Consider the following 22,710-nt stretch of genomic DNA (forward strand, 5'->3'; position numbering starts at 1 on the left):
TGTGTCGAAACTCATACCCCAAATCTCTACTCTACTTACTCTACCTTTCTCTTTCTCTGTTGGTTTTTGCCAGTCAAACGGCATCAATCACACAGGTACAAAAAACCCCCCACACGACGGAACTTTCTTCTTGGATTTATATTGCGAAGGGCAATGTCGAGGGATCAGAATTCTTGGAATTGTCTCCCCAATTGCAATGAAAGCCAGCAGCAGCACGTCTTGATTTCACGGTTGTTTCTTTCTCTTTTTTCTTTTGACGAGATTATGAGCATAGCCCAGCTCGCTTCATGTGTATCAGATACTACCCTGACTTAGAAAGTGTCAAAAAAAATACCAGAAGTTACCCACTCAAATCATATGTTTCACATGCTTATTTTGGTGATTGAATCGCGACCCTCCAATGCATCGATGTATAAACCAACCTTGCAATAACAATCCATACTATGCATCTCGAGGCTTGGTGAGTCGGCTTATGAAATGAGGTAAGATCTAAATGGGCTGTAGTATCGTGATACATGTTATGGTGACGACGGTGATAAGGCCTTGTTGATTGCAGATCCATAATACTCGGTAAATATACAACATGTCAGCCAAGCCTTGGTTCACGTCACCTAGATAATACCAATACTTTCCACCAGTCAACCAACCTCCCCGTCGCATGGCCTATGTCACCAATTCGAACAAACCAATTCTACGAGGTAGAAATATCGCAGTAATTCATGTGGTCAATCTTGATTTTATTTGCCCCAAAACAAACAACACAGCGTTCTCAAAAAAAAGAAGACCAGGGTTGAATAAAGCTAGCTTCGGTTGATAACGCCTACCGCCCAATCAGCAAAAAAAATAGAGCCTGTGAGGTTAATGGGGAAAGAAAAAGAAAGGTTCCAGTTTTCTTTTGTTTTGTGTTTTTTTGTACTGTACACTTGAATCCCGATAAGCTAACCTATACAGATAGACCCCCTGCCACGATGCCAAGAGGGGTTTCATCTCGAGCTCTCCCGACGTCTTTTCCTCGGCGCGCTTGCATCCGAAGAGCTATCTCTCCTCCTTCGCCGCGAAGGAGCGGGTGATGGCGACCTGGTCCTGGAGGGGGAACGGGAATAGCTCCGAGCTTGTCTAGGCTCCGAGTTGCTAGCGGTGGCAGCAGCTGCCCTGGCACCACCTTCCCTGTCTCTGACCGGGCTACGACTGGGCGAGTCTCGCCGGCGACGAGGTGACGGTGACCTCGACCTAGATGGGGATCTGGAAATCGGCGACCGGTTGTCGACCGACCCTGCCCTTCGAGGCGGTCCGGCTGACCTGGGCGCAGTAGAAGTCTGCGGGCCACCGCGATCAGGCGACCTCGTGTACGACCTGCCGCGGGGGCTCCTGCTACGACTGTAGCTCCGGCTGCGGCTACGGCTGATACTGCGGTCAGATGGGGTGTAGGAATGCTGCCTACCTCGTTGCTGAGGTGGTGCTTGACGGCGTGCTGGGGTCGGCGAGCGTGTGACCGATCGAGAGTAAGGGCGAGAGCGTGAACGGCTAATCGATCGGGTATATGAGCGTCCCCTTATCGGTGCAGGGCTGCGAGAGCGCGATAGTGATCTTGAAACAGATCTTGATGGTGAGCGCGCGTTGTTGCGGCCGTTGCTCGTGGTCCGACGGGGGGTAACAGAGCGGGAACGGGAGCGTGAATATGAACGTCTTCTTGGTGACGGTGATCGTGATCGAGAGTATGACGAGCCTGTGTAGGATGAATAGCTTGACGAAGATTCCGAGTCAGAGTCGGGGGGAGGAGCGGGCAGGGCCGGCTTTGGCATGTTTTGTAGGAACTCGCGCGAGTCCTCGGTGAGCACACCCATGCCGATACTAGTGAAGTAGTTGATGGAGAAGCGGATGTTGCGGGCTGTGTCGCGCGGGAACAGTCCCTCCATGTAGGGCTGGAGTGCTGCGTCCTTGGTGCGAGCATGGAGCTTGGACATTCCCATAGCCTCAGATATCTCCTGGAATAGAATCTTGATGAAGATACGACTAGCCGAAGTCGTCTCCTCCTCGTTGAGGTGGATGACAGACAGGCAGTGCCAGCCGATGGCATCTGAACTAAACATGTGGCCAAAGAACCGGGCAATATTGCGCAACCTGTTTGTCTCGTACCGATGGATGCTTGTGTAGTAGTGTTCAAACGATTTTTCAAACAAATCCGTCCACAGGCGGTTGATCTTAGCAAGTCGTTCACCGATGGCGCCGTAAAATTTTGAGTAGGTGCGCTCCTGGGCGCACGATTCGACTATAAGGGATGGCAACTCGCCCTCTAGCCCCTGAGGTCTGTTGTACGTCAGTCGGGGTTAGCCTTAGCAACACGCGGGAGTGATGGTATCCTTCTACATGATAGACCAGGAAACATGTTTATGAGAGTGGCTTACAGGTTTATCTTCATCAGCTTATGCACAGCTTCCTCCGGATCCATGCTCGACATGAGGGTAAGATCTAGTAGTAGTCACCATGTTAGCAGCCAGGTTTATTGACAGACGGGGCTATCCTCACAGCTAGCTGTCTTGGAAATAACCTGAAAACAGGATAGGGGCCAGAAACTTACAGATTGTTCTTCGCAGAGCAACCAGATCCGCATTACTCCGGTCCTGGATGTCCATCGCCTTCTGCTCTGCAGCCTCGGGTTCGTCGTCGTCGCTGGAATCTGAGCCTTCATCGTCGCTGTCGTCCTCATAGTCGGAGCCCTCGCCAAGAATCTCGGCCTTGAGTTTCTTGTACTTCGCCTCGTTCTCTTCGTATTCTGGATCAAATTTGAAGATGTTGAGGCCATCCTGGGCATCAAGCTCGCCATCGAGCTCTACAAAGTGCTTAATCTGATCGTCCTCTTCTACGAGGTCAAGCTCTTCTCGGATGGCGGGGTTGTCTTTGAACCGGTCCTTGCGGGTCTGAAAGAGCACCTCAATCATATACTGGGTGCGCTTAGCGATGTCGGCCTCGTGAAGGATGTCACGGAACCGGTCAAAGACGACGTTGGCGATGGCAGCGTTCATCTCCTCGAGGAACTGACCAACTTCACGGGTCAAGCCGACGGCGATCTCGACACTATCGTCGGTGGGCTTGTTGAGCAGGAGCAACAGCATTTGGCCTGCCACCATCTCGTGGGCGACTTGCTGGTTGACAAGGTGCGCGACAAAAGTCGTGGCCGACAGGCAGACGGCCTTGTCGTTGCGCCTAAAGGCCTTTCTGAACCGCAGCACCAGTCTGCGCAGCAACAACTCGCCCACCTGCGGTAGCTTCGTGTTGACCACAGCCACCAGGGCGGCGTAGATGGGCGTGAAGGGCAGACTGGCAGCCTGAGCCTTGATGGCGCTCTGGCAAAAGAGCCCGCGACCGCGGACGAGGTTCTCGTTGAACAGTTCCGGCACGAGGGGCTTGATGTTGCTGACGTTGACCTTGTTGATCAGACCGTTTATGCTCTTCTTGAGAGCGTCCCACGCCATGCGCTGGTACGCCGTCGACGTCTTATCCGTGATTTGCGCCTGCAGCGCCCGCAGCCGCGCCGGCGGCACGTACGTCCCTCCCGACCGAGCAGTCAGCAGCCTCTCGTACTCTGCCTTGGCAGCCGCCTGCTTCTGCTCCTCGGTGGCGACCGGCGGCGGCGACCGCTGCTTCCTGGCTTTAGCCGGCCGGTACTTGTCGCCGCCACCACCACCACCTCCTCCTCCTCCTCCTCCTCCTCCTCCTCCTCCTCCTCCTGCGTCTCGTCTCCTGGGCTCGGTGCGGCGGTCATTGCCGCGTGGTGATCGTGGGTGGTGGGCAATCTGCCTCGGCGACCTCTGCTCGTGTCCGTCCTCCTGGCGTCTTTCCCTCATTGGCGCCGGCGACCGTGATGGAGATTCATGTCGAGACCGAGACCAAGACCGAGATCGCGCCGCAGGTGAGGGCGACCGAGGCCTCGGCGATGGGCTGCGTGCATCTCGCGCATCTGGTGACGACATGATGATCGGGTATACCGCGTCGTGTGGGATAGATCGTTCGGCGATGGCGATTGAGTGCTGGCGCACAGCGTTGTCCAAACCAGTACCCACCCAGTACGTTGAATCTCAAGGCGCCGGCAGCCTTGACGAATGTGAGGAGAGAAAAAAAAAAGAAGAAAAAAAAAGTATTATTATTTAGTGCAGTAGCCAGGCTAAGATACCCAACTCAACTAACTTGACCTGAGCTCTGCCACAAATCAAGCAAAGCAACAAGCGCGACTTGGGGGAAGCTACTACAGTACATTGTATGCAACCCGGCCTAGAAAAAAAAGGTGACCCACCCATCCGCTCGTCAAACGGGCATGAGCAGGTCGGTGAGTGGCTGGAACAGTGGGGCTTTTGTTACAAGGGTATGGGCCTGCAGCGGCCGAAAGCACAGTGGACCCCTGAACGACAGCTTGCACTTACTTGGAAAAGGAAATAGGAGAATTAATCGGGACGCGACGTGCTTCTTTGTCGAGTTCCGCCCGTTGCGCAAAGAGGCAACGTCGAAAAAAAAAAAATAAGTCCAACTTCAGAGGAGCAACCGTGCTTGTACATCTATACACGAGCTCTCGTTTAAGGACGGGATACTTGACGGCGGAAACTCCCTTTTACCATACCCTCTTGATCAACCAAAAGTCGTGTGCGCAGTGCCCCCGAACAACCACATATACCCATCAACCAACCCCTCGACCTGCAGTTTCGATTAGATCTGAAATCTTGCGACGATGGTAAACAAATGGCCCTCCACCAGCCTTTTGCCCGCTATGCCCTCTGTGTCTCCCTCGCAACTGATCATGATTGCCGAATCCCGCTAACTATTTCACTGCAGCTCGACAAACTCGTCGGCCTCGCCATGCTCGTGGCTGCCTCCTTCGTCTTCCTCTACTACACGATCTGGGCGCTCCTCATGGTACGTTGGGAAGATGCGCGACCCCCGAGGCTCTGTGATTGTGGGGGGGAGATGGCAAACCCCAAACTCAAATCATCACCGTACCTCACATTCAGCCCGCTGCGCTTTTCAATTTTTTGTTGTGACAAGCAAAAGAGGAACCAGCAATTCACCACAACACAAAACCAACACTCCAATAAAACCCCTCACTAACCCTTGGCCCAACGCCCTCCCAAATAGCCCTTTGTCGATTCGGACCACCCTCTACAGAACCTTTTCCCGCCCCGCGTATGGGCGATTCGCATCCCGGTCATCCTCGTTCTTCTCGGCTCCGCTGTCGTCGGTTCCTTCCTCAGTGTGGTCATGATCAGGAGCAACAGGAAGAAGGCTGCAAAGGCCAAGGCCGCCGCGGCCAAGAAGAAGGCTTAGCCGGTCCATTAAAACCGGGTGCTCTTGGAGATCGGGGAGGGAGCAGTTAGTGAAGCGATGTGCCAAGCCTTCGAGTTACCAAACTGGGTTTATCAAGCAGATATTCCTCTGCCTAGGTTGTTACCTAATCTGTCAAGTTTTGTAGTGGAACATGCTTTCATTTACAGAACACACATCGCGTGCTTACCGTAGTTTGATACCAAAACGACTGCTATAATGACATTCAAAGCTATCTATCTATACCCCAACTTGGATCCTTGAATGGCTCCCGGGAAGGAAATTCTATATGATTCGCATCAATTTCACGCGGCTTGCCCACTCTATCAAAGCAGCTTGGATCTACATACAGTCCAATGTGTCATAATGGCACCTCAAGTCGGAGCCCGCTGCAGACTTAATCGAGTGAGTGTGGATCCAAGTTTAACCCTGGTTGATTCTAAGAACTAGCAGTCCAAAAAGAGCTTTCCGAGCAGTAAAGTCACCCCTTGAAATACCATTTAACCCTTAAACCCTCTGGTCGGCAAAATCAAGAACCTCACAATCGTCTTCGAAGAACCCATCATCATCATCATCACCATCCATAGCTCGTCCGCCACCTCTCCTACGACGCGTCGTGATAACTATCTGGTTGTCATCTTCTCCATGCTCCAGAACTCTCTCTATGGCCGACGCTGGGAGCGCCCGGGTTTCCTCCAAGCTTGGATTCAACAGCTCTTCATCCGATGCCTGAATGTGGCCAGTGTCAAGTCGCGTTGCAGGTAGTGTTTGACCAAACACCCATGGGGTCGTCTGCATGCGGAGCTTGGTTATGTTGTCGTGTGCTTTTTGATGCGATGCATGTTTCCGTCTCGTCGTCGAGGCTGTTGGCCTCTCTTCGAGGCTGGTATCTATCAGAAGGTTTGATAAATGATCTACAGACAAACCCCCATGGGACTGGTACGGCTGTTCGTTACTGTACAGCGCCACACGGCGATCTGTGTGGAAAGGCTGATAGGGCGCGCTCGACTCTATTTCTGCTTCAGGTATAGAAGACTCGGTTCCGTGCTTATGAGACGATCCCCGGCGGTTATTGTCAAGGACCAGAGTGTGGTTACCAGTCTCAAGGGACTCGTCCACGAGATCCAAGTACTCATCAGGATCAATGTACCGCTTGACAGCCAAGGAAACCTTGTCGCCAGGAAGGCCAGGTAGCTTGTAGTCCCTGTGCCTTGTCAAGCAGGGCGTCCGGTTTCTGTCTGTTCCTGAGGCTGTCTTGCGCGTCCTGTTGGGGAAAGAACGAACCAGTCCGTCACCCAAAACGTAGAGCGAAGAGCTCCTTTGGCCAGTGATCCAGACCGCACAGCCGGCTGATGGTGGTACCGCAGACAACGGCAGCGTCGTACGATTCTCACCAGTGTGCCGGAGTTGATTGATAGCACTTCCCGTCTTTCCGAGCGAGTTGCTGATAGTTGCTACTATGGCTTTGCCGCCGTGGCTCGCATGGTCAACAAGGCTCGATCCCGTCAAGTGTTGCGTAGTGCTACTGCTCCGTCGCGGCCGAGTCATCAACGGCCTCGCAACGCCCAGCGCGGTGCTGAAGGCGCTGGTGGCCATCGACACCGCAGGATGCTTGCCCTCTGCCGCTGTCACGCTGGAGTCTTGGGGTGGTATGCGTCTTCTCGGAGGCGGCCATGTGAAAACAGTGGAAGGCATGTCCAACAGGTGCACGGTGCCCCGCTCCGTAATCATGGCTGCACGTTGACCGTGCGGCTTCGCCCAAGACACATCAACAATTCGTGCCACAGTCAAACGTGAAAACTGCGCGATTTGCCTGATTCTAGACCCGTTTTGTGCGGCATTGCCAACAGAAGGCTGGAGCGGGGAGCTCTTCGTGTGTTGAACCCGCATCAAATCCCAGACGGTCTGAACATCGCCCTTGCTACTGGCGGTGAACAGAGCCAATCCAGTTGGGTGGAAGTTGAGAAAACTACAGCCAAAGGGTGGAGAGAACGTCGCAAGGGGATGGACGGCAGCTGAGCTTCCCATGGCGCTGACATCTACGATCGAGATGATTCCGGGCTCCTTGGAAACAGCTGGGGCCGCGGCACCATGCGTTGGTGGGAACTGGGAAGGCTCGGGTCGGCCGCTGTAAGCGCCACTTGACCATGATTGCGGGCTGAGAGGCGGCGATCGTGATCCTTGCATGGAGTTCTGAGGCCCCTTCCAGTAGGTGTTGAAAGCCTGCCAGCCCTGCTTTCCAACCCATCTCGCACCATGAATGAATTCTTGTGTCGCATCTCGCATTATCTTGTTCACCAAGCTGTCTGAAATGGGAAGGTCCACATCCGAAGTCACAGATGGCAGCTGAGGGGGTGTAACGGTCGCCAGGCCCGGAGCCCTCCCTTGGATGGCCACCGGTACGGTAGCCCTTAGAGACATCTGAGATGAAGGCGCCGCAGGGCAGTAAGCGATCCATCGTCCATTGATGGCGATGATCGGAGATCTGGCATTTGACTTTTGTGCCAATGTGCGGCTACGTTCCGGATCTTGAATACCATCTCCCTTTGGCGGCTGCTGTAGAGCAGTCCAAAGCTTGCCAACACACCAAAACCTGGCAGCCACCTCCTGGTTGTCGGCTGGGTCGTAACGATACACCCAGGACTCTCCCGTAACTCCTGAAGATATCACGAGATTCCCACCATCAGCCTTGATATGAAAAGCTCCGGAGGGTGGAGGTGGTCTGAATATCTCGCTCGTGACGGATGTAGTGATCGGTATCTTGGGGGCTTCAAGAAGGGTAGCCACTCTTCTGTTGGTCTTGAGTGAGTAGACTTCGACAGATGTTTGATAGCAGTCAACGGGCGCCGTGGACTTGCCAGTACCACCTTGTCTTTCGTCACCCAGGCCGGTGCCCGTCACAGCTGCCGAGATGTCAGGGGATTTGGGTGCCAGTACTGGCCCGTGGAGCACAAGAGCCACCAACGGGGACAGATCCTGGCCCTCGGCGCCAGTAGTCCAGGGCAGGATTGCAGCCTGTAAAACACCTCCACGCAACCCTTTGAGACTGGCGATGCTCTCTAGTCCCCTCTTCCCGACCGAATAAACTTCCAAACCGCCTTCATAACCAGCTGTCACAACATGATTTCTTCCCGGAGCGCCATCTGCAGCTAAGGTAGGAATCTTGTCAAAGGCGAAGTGATAGCCCCTGTCGCCAGCCTTCATGCCCTGCTGCAACGGCTGGTTGTCAAAGCCGAGGTCTGTAACGCCGAAATAATGAGGCTGAGGTTCGTGAGGTAGCGGCGGATTAGGGCTGGTTCTCGACAGAGCATGATGCGAGTGCAGTGAGCTTCGGCGGATTCCAGCAGGCGTCAGGTATGATGGAGCTTCTGACGACTGATACTGAGCATCCAAATGATAGCTTATGGGGCGTCGGTTGGTTGGCAGCGAAGATGGGGGCGATGCCGATGCATGGTTGTTCGTCGAATACGAGCGGGGAGATGCCCACCCCTTCGTATCTTCATATGATGAGGGTTGGGTCGGCGGCGACTCGCCCATCAGACTGACGAGGTTTCCTGGCGAGCCAGCTATGCCGGCCACGCCCCTGGAGTTGGTCCATTCGTTGGCCATGCTCGGCGTGTTGCTTGTAGCAAAAGAGGCACTTGAAATGGCATCCAGCATAGGCGAGGTGGGGTTGCCGTTTGACGACGGGGTCGCAACAGGCTTGATCTCGGGGGACTGGACCGACGAAGAAGAATCGTCGGAGTGGAAGACTCTGGGTGGCATACTGCTGACGCTGTTCCTATTACAGTGCACCAGTCAGCAGGTGAGTCTAGGGCAGCATCGTAGCGGGTGACCTGGTGTCTAAAGCCATCGTAGTGGTGACTCGACAGTTATCAGGCAAGTCCTCCCCCTGATGCACAGCACCAACGTAGATCCGTCACCTCGTCTTTTGGGGGGGATAGTTTGTCACTATATCACGTACGTGAACTGTCCAGCAGCATGCTTTTTCACCGTAGCGGCGATAGATCCTTGCTCTTTGGCATCCTTCTTTGCCTTCTCTGTTCTCCTGTGTCAGCAAGTATGACTTGGGGGTAGCCCAGTAACAGTGTACGGTAAGACACCGATACCGGGAGGGGTACGTCAGGGCGAAGGGGGGGAAAGCCATACTAGGCATGAGGACCCGTTCTATCGATTACAGGCAGTTGGGCGTCCTGCCTTTTAGCTCCAAGCAATCGAGCTCGTACAAACAAGTGTCCTGTTTAGGTCTATCTTTCTTTGAGCGGTAAGTGCGTGCGTTCGTACGCGCTTCGCGTTGCTGCGAGTTGATAGTTGTAAGGAGTCGAGTCAGCACACAAGCTGCAAACGCAGCCAGGTACAACTCAAAGTAGACTTTGGCAGATGCACCAACGTTGGCGAATCCGACAAGACGATCGTTGGAAAATGGAAATAAATAAAAAATAACCAACTACAGGAAAAGGTTATCGGACTGCAGCTTCAGTCGTGCTCGCCAGTAAAACAAAAAATAAAAAAAGAATAGATAGCAGGCTAAAAAAGGTATTGACGGGAAAAAGTAGGCAAGTGCTTCTGAACAAACAGCCGAGGCCGCCGGGTCGTTGTAGGTAGGTACTTTGTTGGGTCTATTGGGGGGCGGTTAGCTTGCGGCAGCGGGGCGTACAACTAACTGGTGGTCGAGTCACCAGTTGTTAAGAATAAACAAAGGAGTGTCGTTAGTCAATAAAAGAAATCCCAAAGAGGCGCAGCCCGGTTTGGAATCTCGTTTCTCTTGGGGATAAAAGTATGTAGGTATGTGCAGTTCTCAAATCTATAAAACACTAGAATGAAGAAGCGAAATGACGGTACGATGCCAGTGAGCTGAGGGACTTGTGATGTATGTTGGTTCTATGAGGAGATGGGTAGCGAAGAGAGATTGATACCTGGCAGTAGGCAGGTAAGGAGGTAGGCAGGGGACTAGAGACTAAGAGAAGGCTTGTGCCCCCCTTGGAGGAGTCAGGTACCTGCCGGAGGTACCGCTTAGTACAATGAGGGGAGAAGAGAGACAAAACAGCCACAAGGTCTAGCAAGATAAGGTATAAACACGCAGGCATCTGGACAAGTAGGTACCTGGCTACCCCCCGGAGGTTTGAATGTGGGCACCGTACCGGTAGCGCCGTGCTATTAGCCATAGGGGGGGTGGGTGGGTGACTCGACCCGACGTAATCAATGCGGGCAGGTGTGGCAGTGGGGGATGCTTGTGACATCCATTCTGGTTGGAATGAATTGGGCTGGCAACCTGCAACGTTCCTGGCCCTGGCACGCCGGGCTGGCTTCCACCCCCAAGCTTGGTCTGTGTCAGGAAATGTCCAAAACGCACGGTGCAGACTGCAAGGGAAGAAACCCCCGCAAACAGTGCAGTTTGCTCTGTGACGGGATGCATTGTCTGTCCATCCCCTGCGCCTCTAACCCAAGCGCCTCACTTCAACTCACAAGCTACCTGCCAGCTGACGTAGGACGTCATTCGCGTTGACCCGGTCAAAGTCATACACTGTTGCGGCTGACGTTTTTTTTTTTTTTTTTTCGTCCAAGATTGCCTTGTCTGTACTTTGTGTTTTTGTTTTTAAGATTTGGCTTATCCTACCAATCTCAGGTAGACTTACTGGATGGGAGGAACCTGGAGCAGAAACGGATAGTGGGCAATTTCGCGCGACATGCGTCCATCTTGTGTGATCTGAATTCTTTTCAATCAATAAGTTCTTCCATAAATAACAGCCGTCCACCTGATCGATGGGAAGCCTTTTTGGGGGGGCGTGCTTTTTACCCCGCTGTACTACTTACTGCCTGGCAACTGATTGTTGGGACCCCCCCGCAGATGCAAATGACAACCGGGTCCGGGGCTCGGCTCCAAAGTGCGTGTACCGGTACGAAAGTACCAAAAGTAATTACCTCAGTACGGTACGGATTACATTTTATTATCTATCAAGAGCTAAAAAGTTGAACTAGAAGTGCGATGCAGACTCAGCCGGAATCTCCGTACGTAGTAATATATTTGATGGACAAAACATACGTGGTAAACCAAAAGAAGCATATACATGGATAGATACCTTATGCATACCTTACGGATAGGTAGGTAGGTCAGTAGGTAGGTACTTCATAGATTGGAGAGAAGTGGGAATTCGGAGTACCGTTACCCCCGCCATCGATTTCCTTGGCCCATATCTATCGTTTCCACTGGAAGATTTGGGGTCAGCTGATAGCACCATGCGGTCTCCTGCCATTTCAAGCCATGTCCAACTTTGATATGCGGGCGGCCAACAAAGACTGGATATCCTTGTAAGCCAAGCAGCAGCTGGAGATCAGTCATTTCTGTGTACTACGGTACGCCACGGCAGGGATTCGATCGCTGGTACTTCAAAGATGTGCATCCCCTTTGCTTTGTACTTGGTTTTGCGTGATAACTGCTTGTGTGTCATCATCTACTTCCCAACACGGTGTCTATTGGAAGGAGCTAGAATAGTTGGGATACTTTGGGGAATGTCTGGAATTTTCCACGGCCTGGAGCGGCCGCCGTCGTGCCATGTGGTCAACCTTGACCGGAATGGGGACCTCTATACGAATACAATGCACATGGCTTGGCCGTGAAGAAATGTTGACTGAGCGGATTAAACGTTCAACTCGGGACCGTGACAAATGTTTTTATTTTTATTTTATTTTTTATTTACCGATCTTAGCCCTCGATCTGTTGATTTCATTTCGGTCACTATGCGCTCTCTCGTTGCACAATGTAGATGGAACGGTTCATTGCCCATGACGAGAACGAGGCCAGGTGTGAGCTTAACACCTCAACCACGTTAGACTAGAGTCCCGTAGCTGCCGTCATAAGGAAATACGGTTTAGGTTTAGTAAACATCAGATTGGTCTGGCTCTTGAGCTCCGTTCTTCGTTCCAGTCCCGCAAACCAGCGAGATCGACCGCACTACGTCTCAAGAGAGCGAGGGAAGAAAAGACAAATTGGAAACAGAAACCAGATAATAATGATAATCGTAATTTCGAGAAAGAAAAAAAGTACGCCTCGGCTGTAAACTCTCAAAAAATAATAATCGAACAATGTTATCGGTTCAGGAAACTGTTACTCCCAGAGCTGCTGTTGCTCATCGCTGCCATAGAAAAGAAAAAAGAAAAAGAACAAAACATGGGAATTTCATCACCAAATGCTAAAACTTCCCGGGGGTATATAAAACTACATCTTGACGCCTCTTGCGCTGACCTCTCCCTTCTCGCCAATGTTGAGTAGCACGCGACACGAGGGACAGTACCACTTCGTCGTCCGTGCTGGGGTCGCCTCCAATTTGACGCACTCCAAGTGAAACCATTCATACTGGCAATTCTGTGACAATCACTTGTTAGTCGTTGTTCCGGTTGTGTCGGCCAAGATAACTGCAGTCCACCAGGTCGTTCGTTCACTGGCCATCCAACATCAGAGCGTCCGGGTTAAGGGGGCAGGCTGCCTTACCTCGTTCTCGCATGCAATCATGGTACCGAAGCTGACTCCATTGCACAAGCAATACCGCGGTTCATCAGGGTCAATGACGTTGCCCTCATCGTCAACTTCAACCTCTACATCCGTCTCAATTTGCTGGCCCCTCTCCTTTTTGAGCTTACTTGCCGCCTTGGTCACCCTTGGCGCTGCTTTTCGTCTGCCAACAGCGCTACTGCCACCCGAGTTGGTTCTGCTGACAACTCCAGGTGCCGGCCGCTTAATTCTTTTACCTGGCTGCCTCTGAGGCTCCGGCACCGGAGCTGGAGTGTTTCGCGCCGTACTCTGGCGGCGGGTCCTGTCCGATGCTAAAGTTGGCGGCTCTTGACTCGCCGCTTTTCCTCTAGAGGTCGGACGACTGCTGCTGACGGGGCCTGGGGTGCTCGAGCGCGAAGCTGGCGGCTTTGGTACAGTAGTCTGTTGTGCGGCCGCGGCCGTTGCTGCCTCTTTCTTTGCAGCTTGACTCTTTCTGGTCTCCCGCACGGGCGGGAGAATAGGAGTCGTGGACTTCTTTGGTGATTGTGGCGGTACTGAGAGTTCCGCCGGGGGCTTGACCGGCACAGTTGTGGTGGTTGTGCCGGTTGCGTTGGTCGGCTGTAATGAATCTGGCGGTGATGGTTTGGCAGAAGGGGTCACACTCTGCTTCTCCTTCGCCGGCTGTGAGAGTGGCACTGGCGTTTGAGAAGACGCAGTTATGGTTTGTGCGGATGACGGTTGGCCATTCTGACTAACTCCAGATGACTGTTGTGGAAGGGGCACGGGGGTTTCCATCTTGGTGCGCTTGGATGTTGCCGATGGAGGTTCCGCAACAGTATTGCTCTTGTCGGTGTCAGCTTCGGTGGCAGAGTCCCGCTTTCTCTTCCGCCCACCGTACTTTCGCATGGTTTTGTTATTAGGGGTCTCGGCGGCTGGTTTTTCTGGGGCGTTTTCGCGGCCCTGAGCCTGCTGGGCATTGGGGTGGAGCAGAGCGTTTACAGTCTCTGCCATCCTTCTAGCAGATTCCTCAGCTTCTTCAGCTGCAAGACGGGCAAGGTTCTCCCTCTTTAACTTCTTAGCCACGTTAAGTTTCAGGCCGCGGTTGTTACCCTGCCTGTCTTCTGCAGCCAGAGCGGCATCCAAACTCAGCGCCCCCATAGGTGCGTGCTCAACGCCATTAGCGTCAGCAACCAAAGTAGGCACGGCAGGTTCAAATGGCTTTCCCTGCTCCTCTGCCAGCTGCTTTGCCTTTTGATAAGCTTCCGGTCCACGCTCCAACATCTTTAATTCACGCGCAATCATCGTATCGCTGGGATGCCATTGCGCATTCTTCTTCATACGTTTCCGCAGTCGTGCAAGCTCCCAGGGCGTCAGTTGGAGCCAGGGTAGATCGGCACTTCCAATTACAGCGCCCTCGGGCGGTGGCTTGAGCAGTTCCTTGGGTATGGCAGGAACTGGAGGCACTGGTCTAGTGACACCAGGGGTCTTGGAATCCTTGGGCGCCTTAGGCGGCTTGGGAGTCTTGGGCTGTTTCGGGGTCTTCACGATTTTGATGCGAGGCTGAGGTGCCGGCGTGGCACCAGCGGGCGTCTCTTCCTCCTCCGCCTCACTCTCAGAACTGCTGTCGGACGAGTTGCATGCGGCGTAGTCTAGATCGTAGGGTGCGAGCACCTCTCCGGGAACGGTGATACGTGGTATGGGACGGCCCCTCCCCTTGCGGCCATCGCCGACACGCAGTGAAATCGGTGGAACGCGATTAGTTTGCGCCTTGTTGGTTGTCATGGAGCTTTTCGCCTGCTCCTCGGCTGTCGGATAGTTCTCCAGCATGGTCTGCAGCTTAGCTAGAATCGTCTTGGCGCGAAGGTAGTGGCGGGTTGTGTTCTCCTGCATCCGCACCGCCTCGGCATGTGCGTAGGTACGCGAACTGATGGCATGGCTGAGGCATTCCGAAATATCCGCCCTGAGCTGCGCAGGAAATGGGCGCTCTTCGGCCGGCATGTTGGGTAGCTCTCCCCACTTTTTGGTCAAGCCGAAGAGGTTGCTCGAGGCATCGATGTATTTCTCGTCAAGTTCGCCGATCAGAGTAAGTGAGCGCGTCATATCGGCGGGGAGATACTCGGTGAAGTCCAAGAAGTCGGTGACGGTTGCCTGAGCATCGGGGTCGGCGCGCATGTCGAAAGATTCCATGTCGAGGCGACTGCCTCCAGGGCTGGGAGATTGGAGGACGTCGTCTATCGTTCTGGACACGACCTGCCGAGGGGAGAGCTGCTGGTCCTGCTCTCCCAAAGACTCTTGGCCATGTCCCGAAGCTTCGTTAACCATCTTGTCGCCCTGCTGCACGGAACGGCGGTTGGTTGCGAGACGAAAGATGAGGTTATGCGTCGCGTTCGAGTTGTGTCGTATTGACTTTCGAGCATGCGAAGATAGCCGTCTTCAGACGCGAAGTAATGCAAGCTTACGGGTGGGTCCAAAAGTTGGGACCGGGGTCTGTTGCGACGTTGTCTGAATCCCAGATTAGTGGGGCAGTGGATACGGATGTTCGAACACACCGTGGTCAGCTTCGACCAATCAAAGCAGTCAAGTCAAGCTGCAAGCACGTGGTGCCAAGTTTGCTTAAGGTATAGCTATAGCTGTTGAGGGTTCCGCATTACCGTTTACCTGCCATCGTTAAATACCGCTTCGGAGATTGACTTGAAAAGCAACAAATCCTGAGGCTAGCTTGAGGCGTAGTTATTTTAGAAATAAGTAACCAAACCCAACCAGTGTCTTTAATTTTGACACTAGATATCGTTTCATCCGCATGCGTACCCAGATTTCTTAACATGATTACTTAGCTTGGCAGGCAGCTAAGAAAGAAGGGAGGGGTAAAGGAACAGTAGGAAGGTACTCTGTAGGAAGGGGGAAAAAAAAGAAAAGAAACAAGAGAGACGGAATAGCATCATAACCTCATAGGAGACTTTTCAAGCTTTTAAGTTAAATTCCTGTGTCAAACTCTGCGCCTACAATTCTTCATTGTAATTACCTATCGGTGGAGATAATAATCGAGCAAAAAAAGAGATATCAAACCATCGACAATTTACTCAGCATGGGCTATGGGCCCTTTGAAAGACAGGCCCATGCCCCAAGCCCGTAATAAACTACTTGCAATCGAAATGTGTCACTCCACCACAAGACCCAATCCCAGGCCAGCAAAGAGTGAAGCCACAGCCCAGACCAATGAATACATGGCAGCTCCAGCGAATTCAACCCCTGCGATCGTTAAGCCACACTGCAGGAAAGTTCGACAGCCACTGATAAACGTAACCACCAAGGTTCGGAGTATTACGGTCTTTGTCTGCGCTGTAAATCCCCAAGCGTTGAAAAGTAACGTCTCGCCTAACGTCGCAGAGACGGGGTCAAACTTTTCAAGCATATCATCCTCCGCAACACGTCCTGTGGCGGCTGCTGGTAAGAATATGAACGTACGCGCAGCTACCCCAAAGGCCAACGAAAGACCAATCGTCCAGATAGTAGCTTCGAGAGTCTTGGATGGCTCAATCGACGGAATGCCCGTAAATTTTAGTAGTAGGATGCTCCTCAAAAACGGACCGTACGCGAAAGACAGCGTCAATGCGTAGACGGCTGATACCATAAGGACGGTATAAGCCTGAATTGGCCTGTCCACCAGCAAAATTCGGTTAGGGACATTTGGCGCAGCCAGATGCGCCGCAGACAGGGGTCGTAATAACGCAAATGGCACGACGTTGGATAGAACATCGATCGAAAGGCAAGTTGCTGCGGCCAACGGTTGCATTCTATAGAAAGTGGAAAGTAGGTAGAGCTTCAACAGAGGAAACAAGTCAGCCATTTTTTCTAGTACCCGGTGGCGGGGGTGTGGACTCACAGTCGGACCATGTGATAGAACGCTCAGTGCGGCGAGGTCGTGGCTATCGTAGTCGCCGAACCATCCTATCGCCAGTTCAAACCTGAAGAGGTTTAGAAAAGCAGTGTTAGTGAAGGCTTCCAAACCCGATCTGAGTACATACACGTGCGAACTTGCTTACACTCTCCAGGCCAAAAGCGAAACGCCCTGTGTACGCGACAGCGACTTCGAAAAGGAAAAGAGCTGGTCGCTTGTCCATTGTGCTATGCTTCCATATCCGACAGCCGTCCATGCTAGACTGAGCACGACGATCAGGGGAAAACGAAGCGTCGACGGCAGGCGCGAGTTCTTCTGTCGCGCTGTCGACTCCAACATCAGGCGCGCGTCTTTGCGACTCGTCAAGTCTCCGTTCGCATCTGAGCTTTCGACCGCGGCGGTCGGGACCCGAATTGGAGAAGACATGTCAACTAGTCGCGTTGCTGAGTAGTAGTGGTTGACGCGTTTCGTGAGCTACAGGCTTTTTTTTTTTTTTTTTTTTTTGCGCTGCTTCTCGCAAGTCTAGATAGGTGCTTGCAACACTATACCAGCGCGCTGTGCCCAGTAATGCCCGTAATTCTTATACTCTTCGATGATGTGAACCCAAATTCCAAGAAGATCACCCTTGGAAAAGTAATAATGCGCGTAGTTTCCCAGTGAATTCAAAGTGATCTTCAAGGGAAGCCAAGTGTTTTCTGCTGTACATTGGCCACAAACTAAAATGTGTGAGGAGAATCCATGTCAGTGACGTCGTTGTGATCCTCCAATTGCCAAAAGAGGGGAACAACAGCTCGATTGGCCAGACGACTGACTGACTGACTGACTGGCACCAATTGACAGCCGCACAACAAGCTAAACATCGCCTGGCCTGGCACGGTCATACCTTTAAAGCAGGTACGCGTAGTCCGCACGATCCATTCCCTTCTCGAATGGGCACCATCAAAACATTACAGATTTTTTTCTTTCCAACTTTTGAAGATCAAATATATCCAATACAGTGATTCCACTACAAGTTGCTAGCATGACTGATTCTCTGCAACGCGTCCCGCTTTTCTCTTCAAACCGGGCCAATTTGGAAGGGGTCAGCGGTGAGAAAACCGCTAGATCTAAAGCGTGTACTGTGGACTTGCAGCAGGGTGGATAGGGTCAACACTTGAAGAAAAAAAAAATTCGCCTCAGCATGGGACTACAAAAGTGCGGGCCCAACCTCGGAAGGTCCCTTTTTTATATTTTCCCCAGGACCCTTCCTTTTCCCGAACAGAGACTTCCATCTTCCCTATTAAAGTTTCTCACCTACATACTTGCCTAACTGCCTACTTTTCTTCACACATACACTGGAGCTACAAGGCTTTCCTCGAAGCACCATCATCTTTAATGATCTGTACATTCAAATTGCCTTCAAGCGAGCTTTTTTGAACATCAAAAACAACATCTGAGAGAGTAATTGGTATCTGGATCTATACCTAACGACTGGTGTGAGTACACTCGAGACATTTGGGCCAAGTTGTGCGGTTCACTCGACTTTGGATCTCAACCACAACGAGATGAGAGTAGATGATCGAAGGCTTGGAGGACAGTCCGCTTGGCCACCTTGCCGATCTCATAAATCTGCCTTCCATCCTGTTTACCCGGGCGTCTTTCCTCTTCCATCTCGGCCGTTTCCTCTTGAGGGATGATCGTCTCCCTCAATGACGAATATGGGTTTGTTTCTGGCTAAAATACCAAGCCAGAAGACTTTGGCCGCCACAAATCATGGAGCCTCCCAGATTGTCAGTGGATTCATCAAGTGGTTTGCAAACTCTCTATTTCACAGCACATAGACCCATCTGCAAGTGCAGGTTTTCATAGCGTAGACGCTGGTTTCTTATTTTGTTTGATTTTTTTTTCTTTTCCTTTCTAGGTTCAATCCTGAAACGGGCGTATATGCCCGGTACCGATTAGGTGCTCGTTGACGCTCTGTTGACTCCTGCTTTAACCTCATGGAAACATGTCGCTCCCCACGCTATACTTTCAAAAGGGAGCTGGCTGTCCACTCTTCGGTGCCAAGAATTCGGGTCAAGGCGAGTCACCTGGAAACCAGGCTCAATATAGGTTTTTACAAAATAGAGCGAATCTCCTAGCCTGTTACTACCGAACTCCGTATGCGAAGAACTCCGGCAGAAATCGATCGACCAGTATCGCTATTCCACTTCCATGCGACCGAACACGCCATCATCATCATCGTCGCTTCGAGCCCGGTATCTCGAGTCGTCATCATCATCGTCCATCATACTATCAGCGCTCTCTTCCATGTTGACATCGCCTCGGTGCCGCATCTGGCTTTCGAGTCGAGATCCTCGGAGGAAGCTTTCAGGAGCGTGCCTGGGAAAGCTGTTGATGAACCCTGCTCCGGCTGCCTGATCGAGGTACTGTGCCGGAAGTGGTGGGACCGGAGGGGCATCCGGAGGGAGGTGCACGGAACGACGGCCGTTGTTGCTGTTGAAGCTGCAGCTAAGAAGTTCAACGGCAGCAGCGAGATCCTGATCCTCCTGGCCAGTAGCATTTTTGCCCGAAGATGGTGGGCGGTGCTCCTGGCTCAGCTGGCGGAAGTGGCCACCATGGCCGAACCCGTGTCCATTGGGGGCGCTGCTCGCCAGAGATGCGACGGAAACGGCCGACTGGTATGACCGCCCAAAGCCACTACCGTTGCTGTAGCGTTTCGATATTATATTATATGAGCCGTCCAACTGAGGCGGCGGTGTCGTGTCGGCCGAGCTGCGCCCATCCATCAGTTCAGAGTAGCCAGAAGCTGCCGGGGATACAGAATCCCGATCGCTAGCGTACTCGTTCGCTGGTTCTGGAGGAGTGGTCGTCTCTGGCACGTTGTTCATGGTTACGAGCACAGAGGCCGCTTCAAGAAGTTGTACCTGCTGGTGCTTCGATATCAAAAGCTTCGAGGTATATGACCATTCAGGAGTGTGTTCCCACCTGGACGGGGTGCATACGAGTCAATATTTCACCTTCTACACAATCAACGAATACGGCCGCCGTGCCGCAAGTCGCTGCCTCGCCCGCCGCGCATGCCAGACGACACCTAGGGGTGGGGTAGGGTGGAGAACGGGGCACGAACAAATGCTTAGTTAGGCAACTGCTATGCTTGTATCCTTTGCCGCACTTGTCGCAACGGAGCTCAACTCGGTTTATTTTCCTGCTGCCTCCCTCTTTTACCAAGGGCTGGCCATCACTAGCTCGACGCATCCTGCCGTCCTGCGACGGTGTTTCGGGATCGTCGGCAAGGCTCTCGAGCGGGTCGTCGTCGATGGCACTCTCCAACGTGTCGAGGTTAGCCTCCTTGACCTGAACGTCGGCCTCCTTGGATGGGACCGAAAGGCTGCCAGCCTGTTCGGTAGGGAGGCTTGCGGCCAACATGGCGCGGGAGATGCCGGACTTGGTCAAGGTGTTACGGCGTCCACTGATAGCAACGGGTCCCACTGTTGTTTTGTCTCCCACCAACTCGACCGCTCCGCTGAGCGCTGCGGCAACGGCTGCAGCATTGGCAGCCGAGCTCGTCATGCTCTTCCGACGTGTGACGCGATGGCTAGCATTGAGAGAGGCGCTCAGAGTCGAGTAGGAATTAGTTCTCGTGTGCGTTTGTCGAGTGATCAACGAAGCGGAGCTTTGTGTGGTTGGGATCGGAGGGCGGTGCGTCAATGGCCTCGAAGTTTGCATTTCCTGGTGAGAGTGACGAGGACGAGGCGCGTAAGCACAAGTGGCCGCGTAATCATGGAGCTCGCCGTTGGCGCGACGGTCTCTTCGAGCCCTGAAGAAACTCTACCACCTCTAAACCGCCTAGTCACTGGAGTGATCGACGCATCTCTCGTACCTTTGAGGAGGCCATCGCCGAAGTTGGACAGCGAGGGGTGGATACCTCGGGGGTTGTCTATGATTCACTCAGGACGAAAGTAGGCCAGAATCTCTCTCCTCGCGCTCCAATTCGCGAGAGAGAGTTGAAGCAAATGAACAGCAGAAGCGGTGAAGGATCTTTTTTTGGCAAGAGGAGAAGGTTTGTAAGAAGGAGGAACAAAAAAAAAATTAACCCCCCAAAAAATAAAAAATAAAAGTCCAAAAAAGTAAGAACCACTAGCGTTGGTTATCTGATTTCTCGGTTTTTTTGGTGTAGCAGATCGGATTGTGGTGGCAGCACAATGCGGGTTGAGAAAATATTATGGAACTTGGGACCAACCAAAGTCAGCTCCTCCCCCGGAAGCAAGGGCTTTTACGGAGGGACACAATGAAATCAAAAGCGCCGGTCCATCCTTGACTTTGTCCGTGGGTGGATGGGTGGGTGCACCTGCCCAATAGTAGGAGATAAAGAGAGCCAAAATGTGGGTTTGAGACACACAGGAAAACGCTACCTGGACCGAGCAAGTTACAGGTAGGTACCTCGCCTACAGTGAATGCCTTGGATGGACCTGCCCAAAGCTAACCTGGCCAGCCGGGACTGACTGGGGGGGTTGATTTATTTTAGTACACAAAGAAGTTGAGCCCAATCAAGGATGAGATGTACACAGCGCTTCAGAGTTCGGCTTTGTGTGCACCACGTAACAAGATTTAGGGCAGTGTACCTGGCGACGCAACATCTACGCGGTACGAGGAATCTCAAATACTAGAAGTACTGTAGCAATTAAATTTGGTGTGATTATTATTGCCACTTGAACAAAGGCCAACTGACCAGTGAAATGTTTGGGGACCCCAAAAAGGACATTTGGATGGAGGTGGGGAATACAAACTGTGAGATATCCGTACCGTACCGTACCACTGTACTGGTCCCCAACATAACATTGAAAGCGATACAGAAAGACAGATCAAACGGTGTTAGTAATAAGAATAAATATACGCCCATGGTTGTCATAGCGCATTTGGGTGGAATGGAGAGACGGCAGCCCAAACAAACTCGATCCCTTTTTTTTTCTTCCCTTCAAACAACTTAGCTGACAGGAAAAGCTCCAGGTGAAGCTAGGATAGACTGAGAGGGGGAATTAGCAGTACATAGTACGGTACAGTAGTAAAGTAAGGTACCGTACATACCTACCTAATTGACTTTTCTAATACTGTACAGTCAGAGTACCTTGCAGGCACTGTCGATTCTTTGCGGATCCATGGCGTTCTACCTACCACGTACTCCGTATCTTGATTATGCCTTTTGTACCGACAACGGCCCCCCTCACACTTCCCCTCTTTAGAAGACCCATTTGAGATTGCTGCTTTGCATTTCGACCGACAAGGCCCTATCTGCTGGATAGGCCACTTGTCGCCCCGGGCTTGGTCAGGTACCGTATTGCATTGAAGTTCACAATTTTGATTTTTTTTCAACTCCCTTTTGGATACGACGTACAAGCAGATCAGTCAATACCCCCGGTAATGCTACTGTACCATACCTTAGAGACTAGCTTCTTTGTCTTTTTTTTTTTTTTTTTTTTTACTAGAGAAAATCAGTCTAGCCAATCCCGGTTTGGAATGTGTCACGCGTTGCCCTTTGGGACACACCAAAGATTCCCCCCTTCAGCCCAGGAGTAAACATCAGCGCGAACTTTTTTTTTTCTGCCTCATCCCTCTGGTCCCTGTTTGTTCTACCCCTCTTTCTGTCGCTACCCGTTTGGCATTATCCAGCCCAGCCGAAAGGATGCGAGACGGTTGCAGTCCCCCAAGTATCAGCATTGCATTGTCCGCATTAGCACAGCCTCTGGCAGCCGGTGAGGGGTTTAGTCGACCGCCTGATTTGAGGAGTAAACACAGTTATTGTTGGCTGAGGCTGTGCAGCTTGGTTTGGTTGACCTTCCTGGACCGTCGTTTGATTGCAATCTAATCTACTGTATGGTAACTGCGCATCCGTTTACTCAAATGCTTTCTATCGTAAATATATACTGTACTGTACAGTACAAAGCAGCGAAATGGAATTCTCAATCCTTGTCGGGTGGCCATTTGATCGATGATCATCGGGATGGATGATTGATGGGGAAGTGGAGAAACTTTA

The 22,710-nt window shown here is 52.2% G+C and overlaps 7 protein-coding genes across 7 annotated transcripts; 2 read left to right on the top strand and 5 right to left on the bottom strand.

Moving 5' to 3' along the window:
• Nucleotides 1-745: 745 nt before the first annotated feature.
• PgNI_04617 (uncharacterized protein) lies at nucleotides 746-3,971 on the bottom strand (the record flags this gene model as incomplete). Its single annotated transcript, XM_031124661.1, has 3 exons — nucleotides 746-2,307; nucleotides 2,406-2,469; nucleotides 2,579-3,971. 3 exons carry the CDS (start codon nucleotides 3,969-3,971, stop codon nucleotides 984-986), a joined length of 2,781 nt encoding a protein of 926 aa, XP_030985362.1. The 3' UTR covers nucleotides 746-983.
• Nucleotides 3,574-4,157, top strand: PgNI_04618 (uncharacterized protein; the record flags this gene model as incomplete). Its single annotated transcript, XM_031124662.1, has 2 exons — nucleotides 3,574-4,102; nucleotides 4,150-4,157. Coding segments are annotated over 2 exons (537 nt in total), but the record flags the coding sequence as incomplete, so codon positions are not given.
• Nucleotides 4,158-4,451: 294 nt separating this feature from the next.
• Nucleotides 4,452-7,025, top strand: PgNI_04619 (uncharacterized protein). Its single transcript, XM_031124663.1, has 3 exons — nucleotides 4,452-4,723; nucleotides 4,825-4,905; nucleotides 5,125-7,025. The coding sequence occupies exons 1-3, from the start codon at nucleotides 4,721-4,723 to the stop codon at nucleotides 5,311-5,313; spliced, it is 273 nt and encodes a 90-aa protein (XP_030985370.1). The 5' UTR covers nucleotides 4,452-4,720; the 3' UTR covers nucleotides 5,314-7,025.
• PgNI_04620 (uncharacterized protein) lies at nucleotides 5,818-10,206 on the bottom strand (the record flags this gene model as incomplete). The annotated part of the gene is made up of 3 exons (XM_031124664.1): nucleotides 9,460-10,206; nucleotides 9,275-9,350; nucleotides 5,818-9,091 (listed from the first exon to the last, which is right to left on the bottom strand). Exons 1-3 carry the CDS (start codon nucleotides 9,464-9,466, stop codon nucleotides 5,818-5,820), a joined length of 3,357 nt encoding a protein of 1,118 aa, XP_030984258.1. The 5' UTR covers nucleotides 9,467-10,206.
• A 2,108-nt stretch (nucleotides 10,207-12,314) lies between these two features.
• PgNI_04621 (uncharacterized protein) lies at nucleotides 12,315-15,183 on the bottom strand. Its single transcript, XM_031124665.1, has 2 exons — nucleotides 12,800-15,183; nucleotides 12,315-12,673 (listed from the first exon to the last, which is right to left on the bottom strand). The coding sequence occupies exons 1-2, from the start codon at nucleotides 15,119-15,121 to the stop codon at nucleotides 12,527-12,529; spliced, it is 2,469 nt and encodes an 822-aa protein (XP_030984257.1). The 5' UTR covers nucleotides 15,122-15,183; the 3' UTR covers nucleotides 12,315-12,526.
• Nucleotides 15,184-15,826: 643 nt separating this feature from the next.
• PgNI_04622 (uncharacterized protein) lies at nucleotides 15,827-17,123 on the bottom strand (the record flags this gene model as incomplete). The annotated part of the gene is made up of 3 exons (XM_031124666.1): nucleotides 15,827-16,619; nucleotides 16,683-16,764; nucleotides 16,843-17,123. 3 exons carry the CDS (start codon nucleotides 17,121-17,123, stop codon nucleotides 15,957-15,959), a joined length of 1,026 nt encoding a protein of 341 aa, XP_030984256.1. The 3' UTR covers nucleotides 15,827-15,956.
• A 917-nt stretch (nucleotides 17,124-18,040) lies between these two features.
• Nucleotides 18,041-20,807, bottom strand: PgNI_04623 (uncharacterized protein). Its single transcript, XM_031124667.1, has 3 exons — nucleotides 20,560-20,807; nucleotides 19,807-20,507; nucleotides 18,041-19,664 (listed from the first exon to the last, which is right to left on the bottom strand). The coding sequence occupies exons 1-3, from the start codon at nucleotides 20,572-20,574 to the stop codon at nucleotides 18,878-18,880; spliced, it is 1,503 nt and encodes a 500-aa protein (XP_030984255.1). The 5' UTR covers nucleotides 20,575-20,807; the 3' UTR covers nucleotides 18,041-18,877.
• Nucleotides 20,808-22,710: the final 1,903 nt, after the last annotated feature.

Source organism: Pyricularia grisea, assembly GCF_004355905.1.
Source record: "Pyricularia grisea strain NI907 chromosome Unknown Pyricularia_grisea_NI907_Scaffold_2, whole genome shotgun sequence".
Classification (NCBI taxonomy): Eukaryota; Fungi; Ascomycota; class Sordariomycetes; order Magnaporthales; family Pyriculariaceae; genus Pyricularia; species Pyricularia grisea.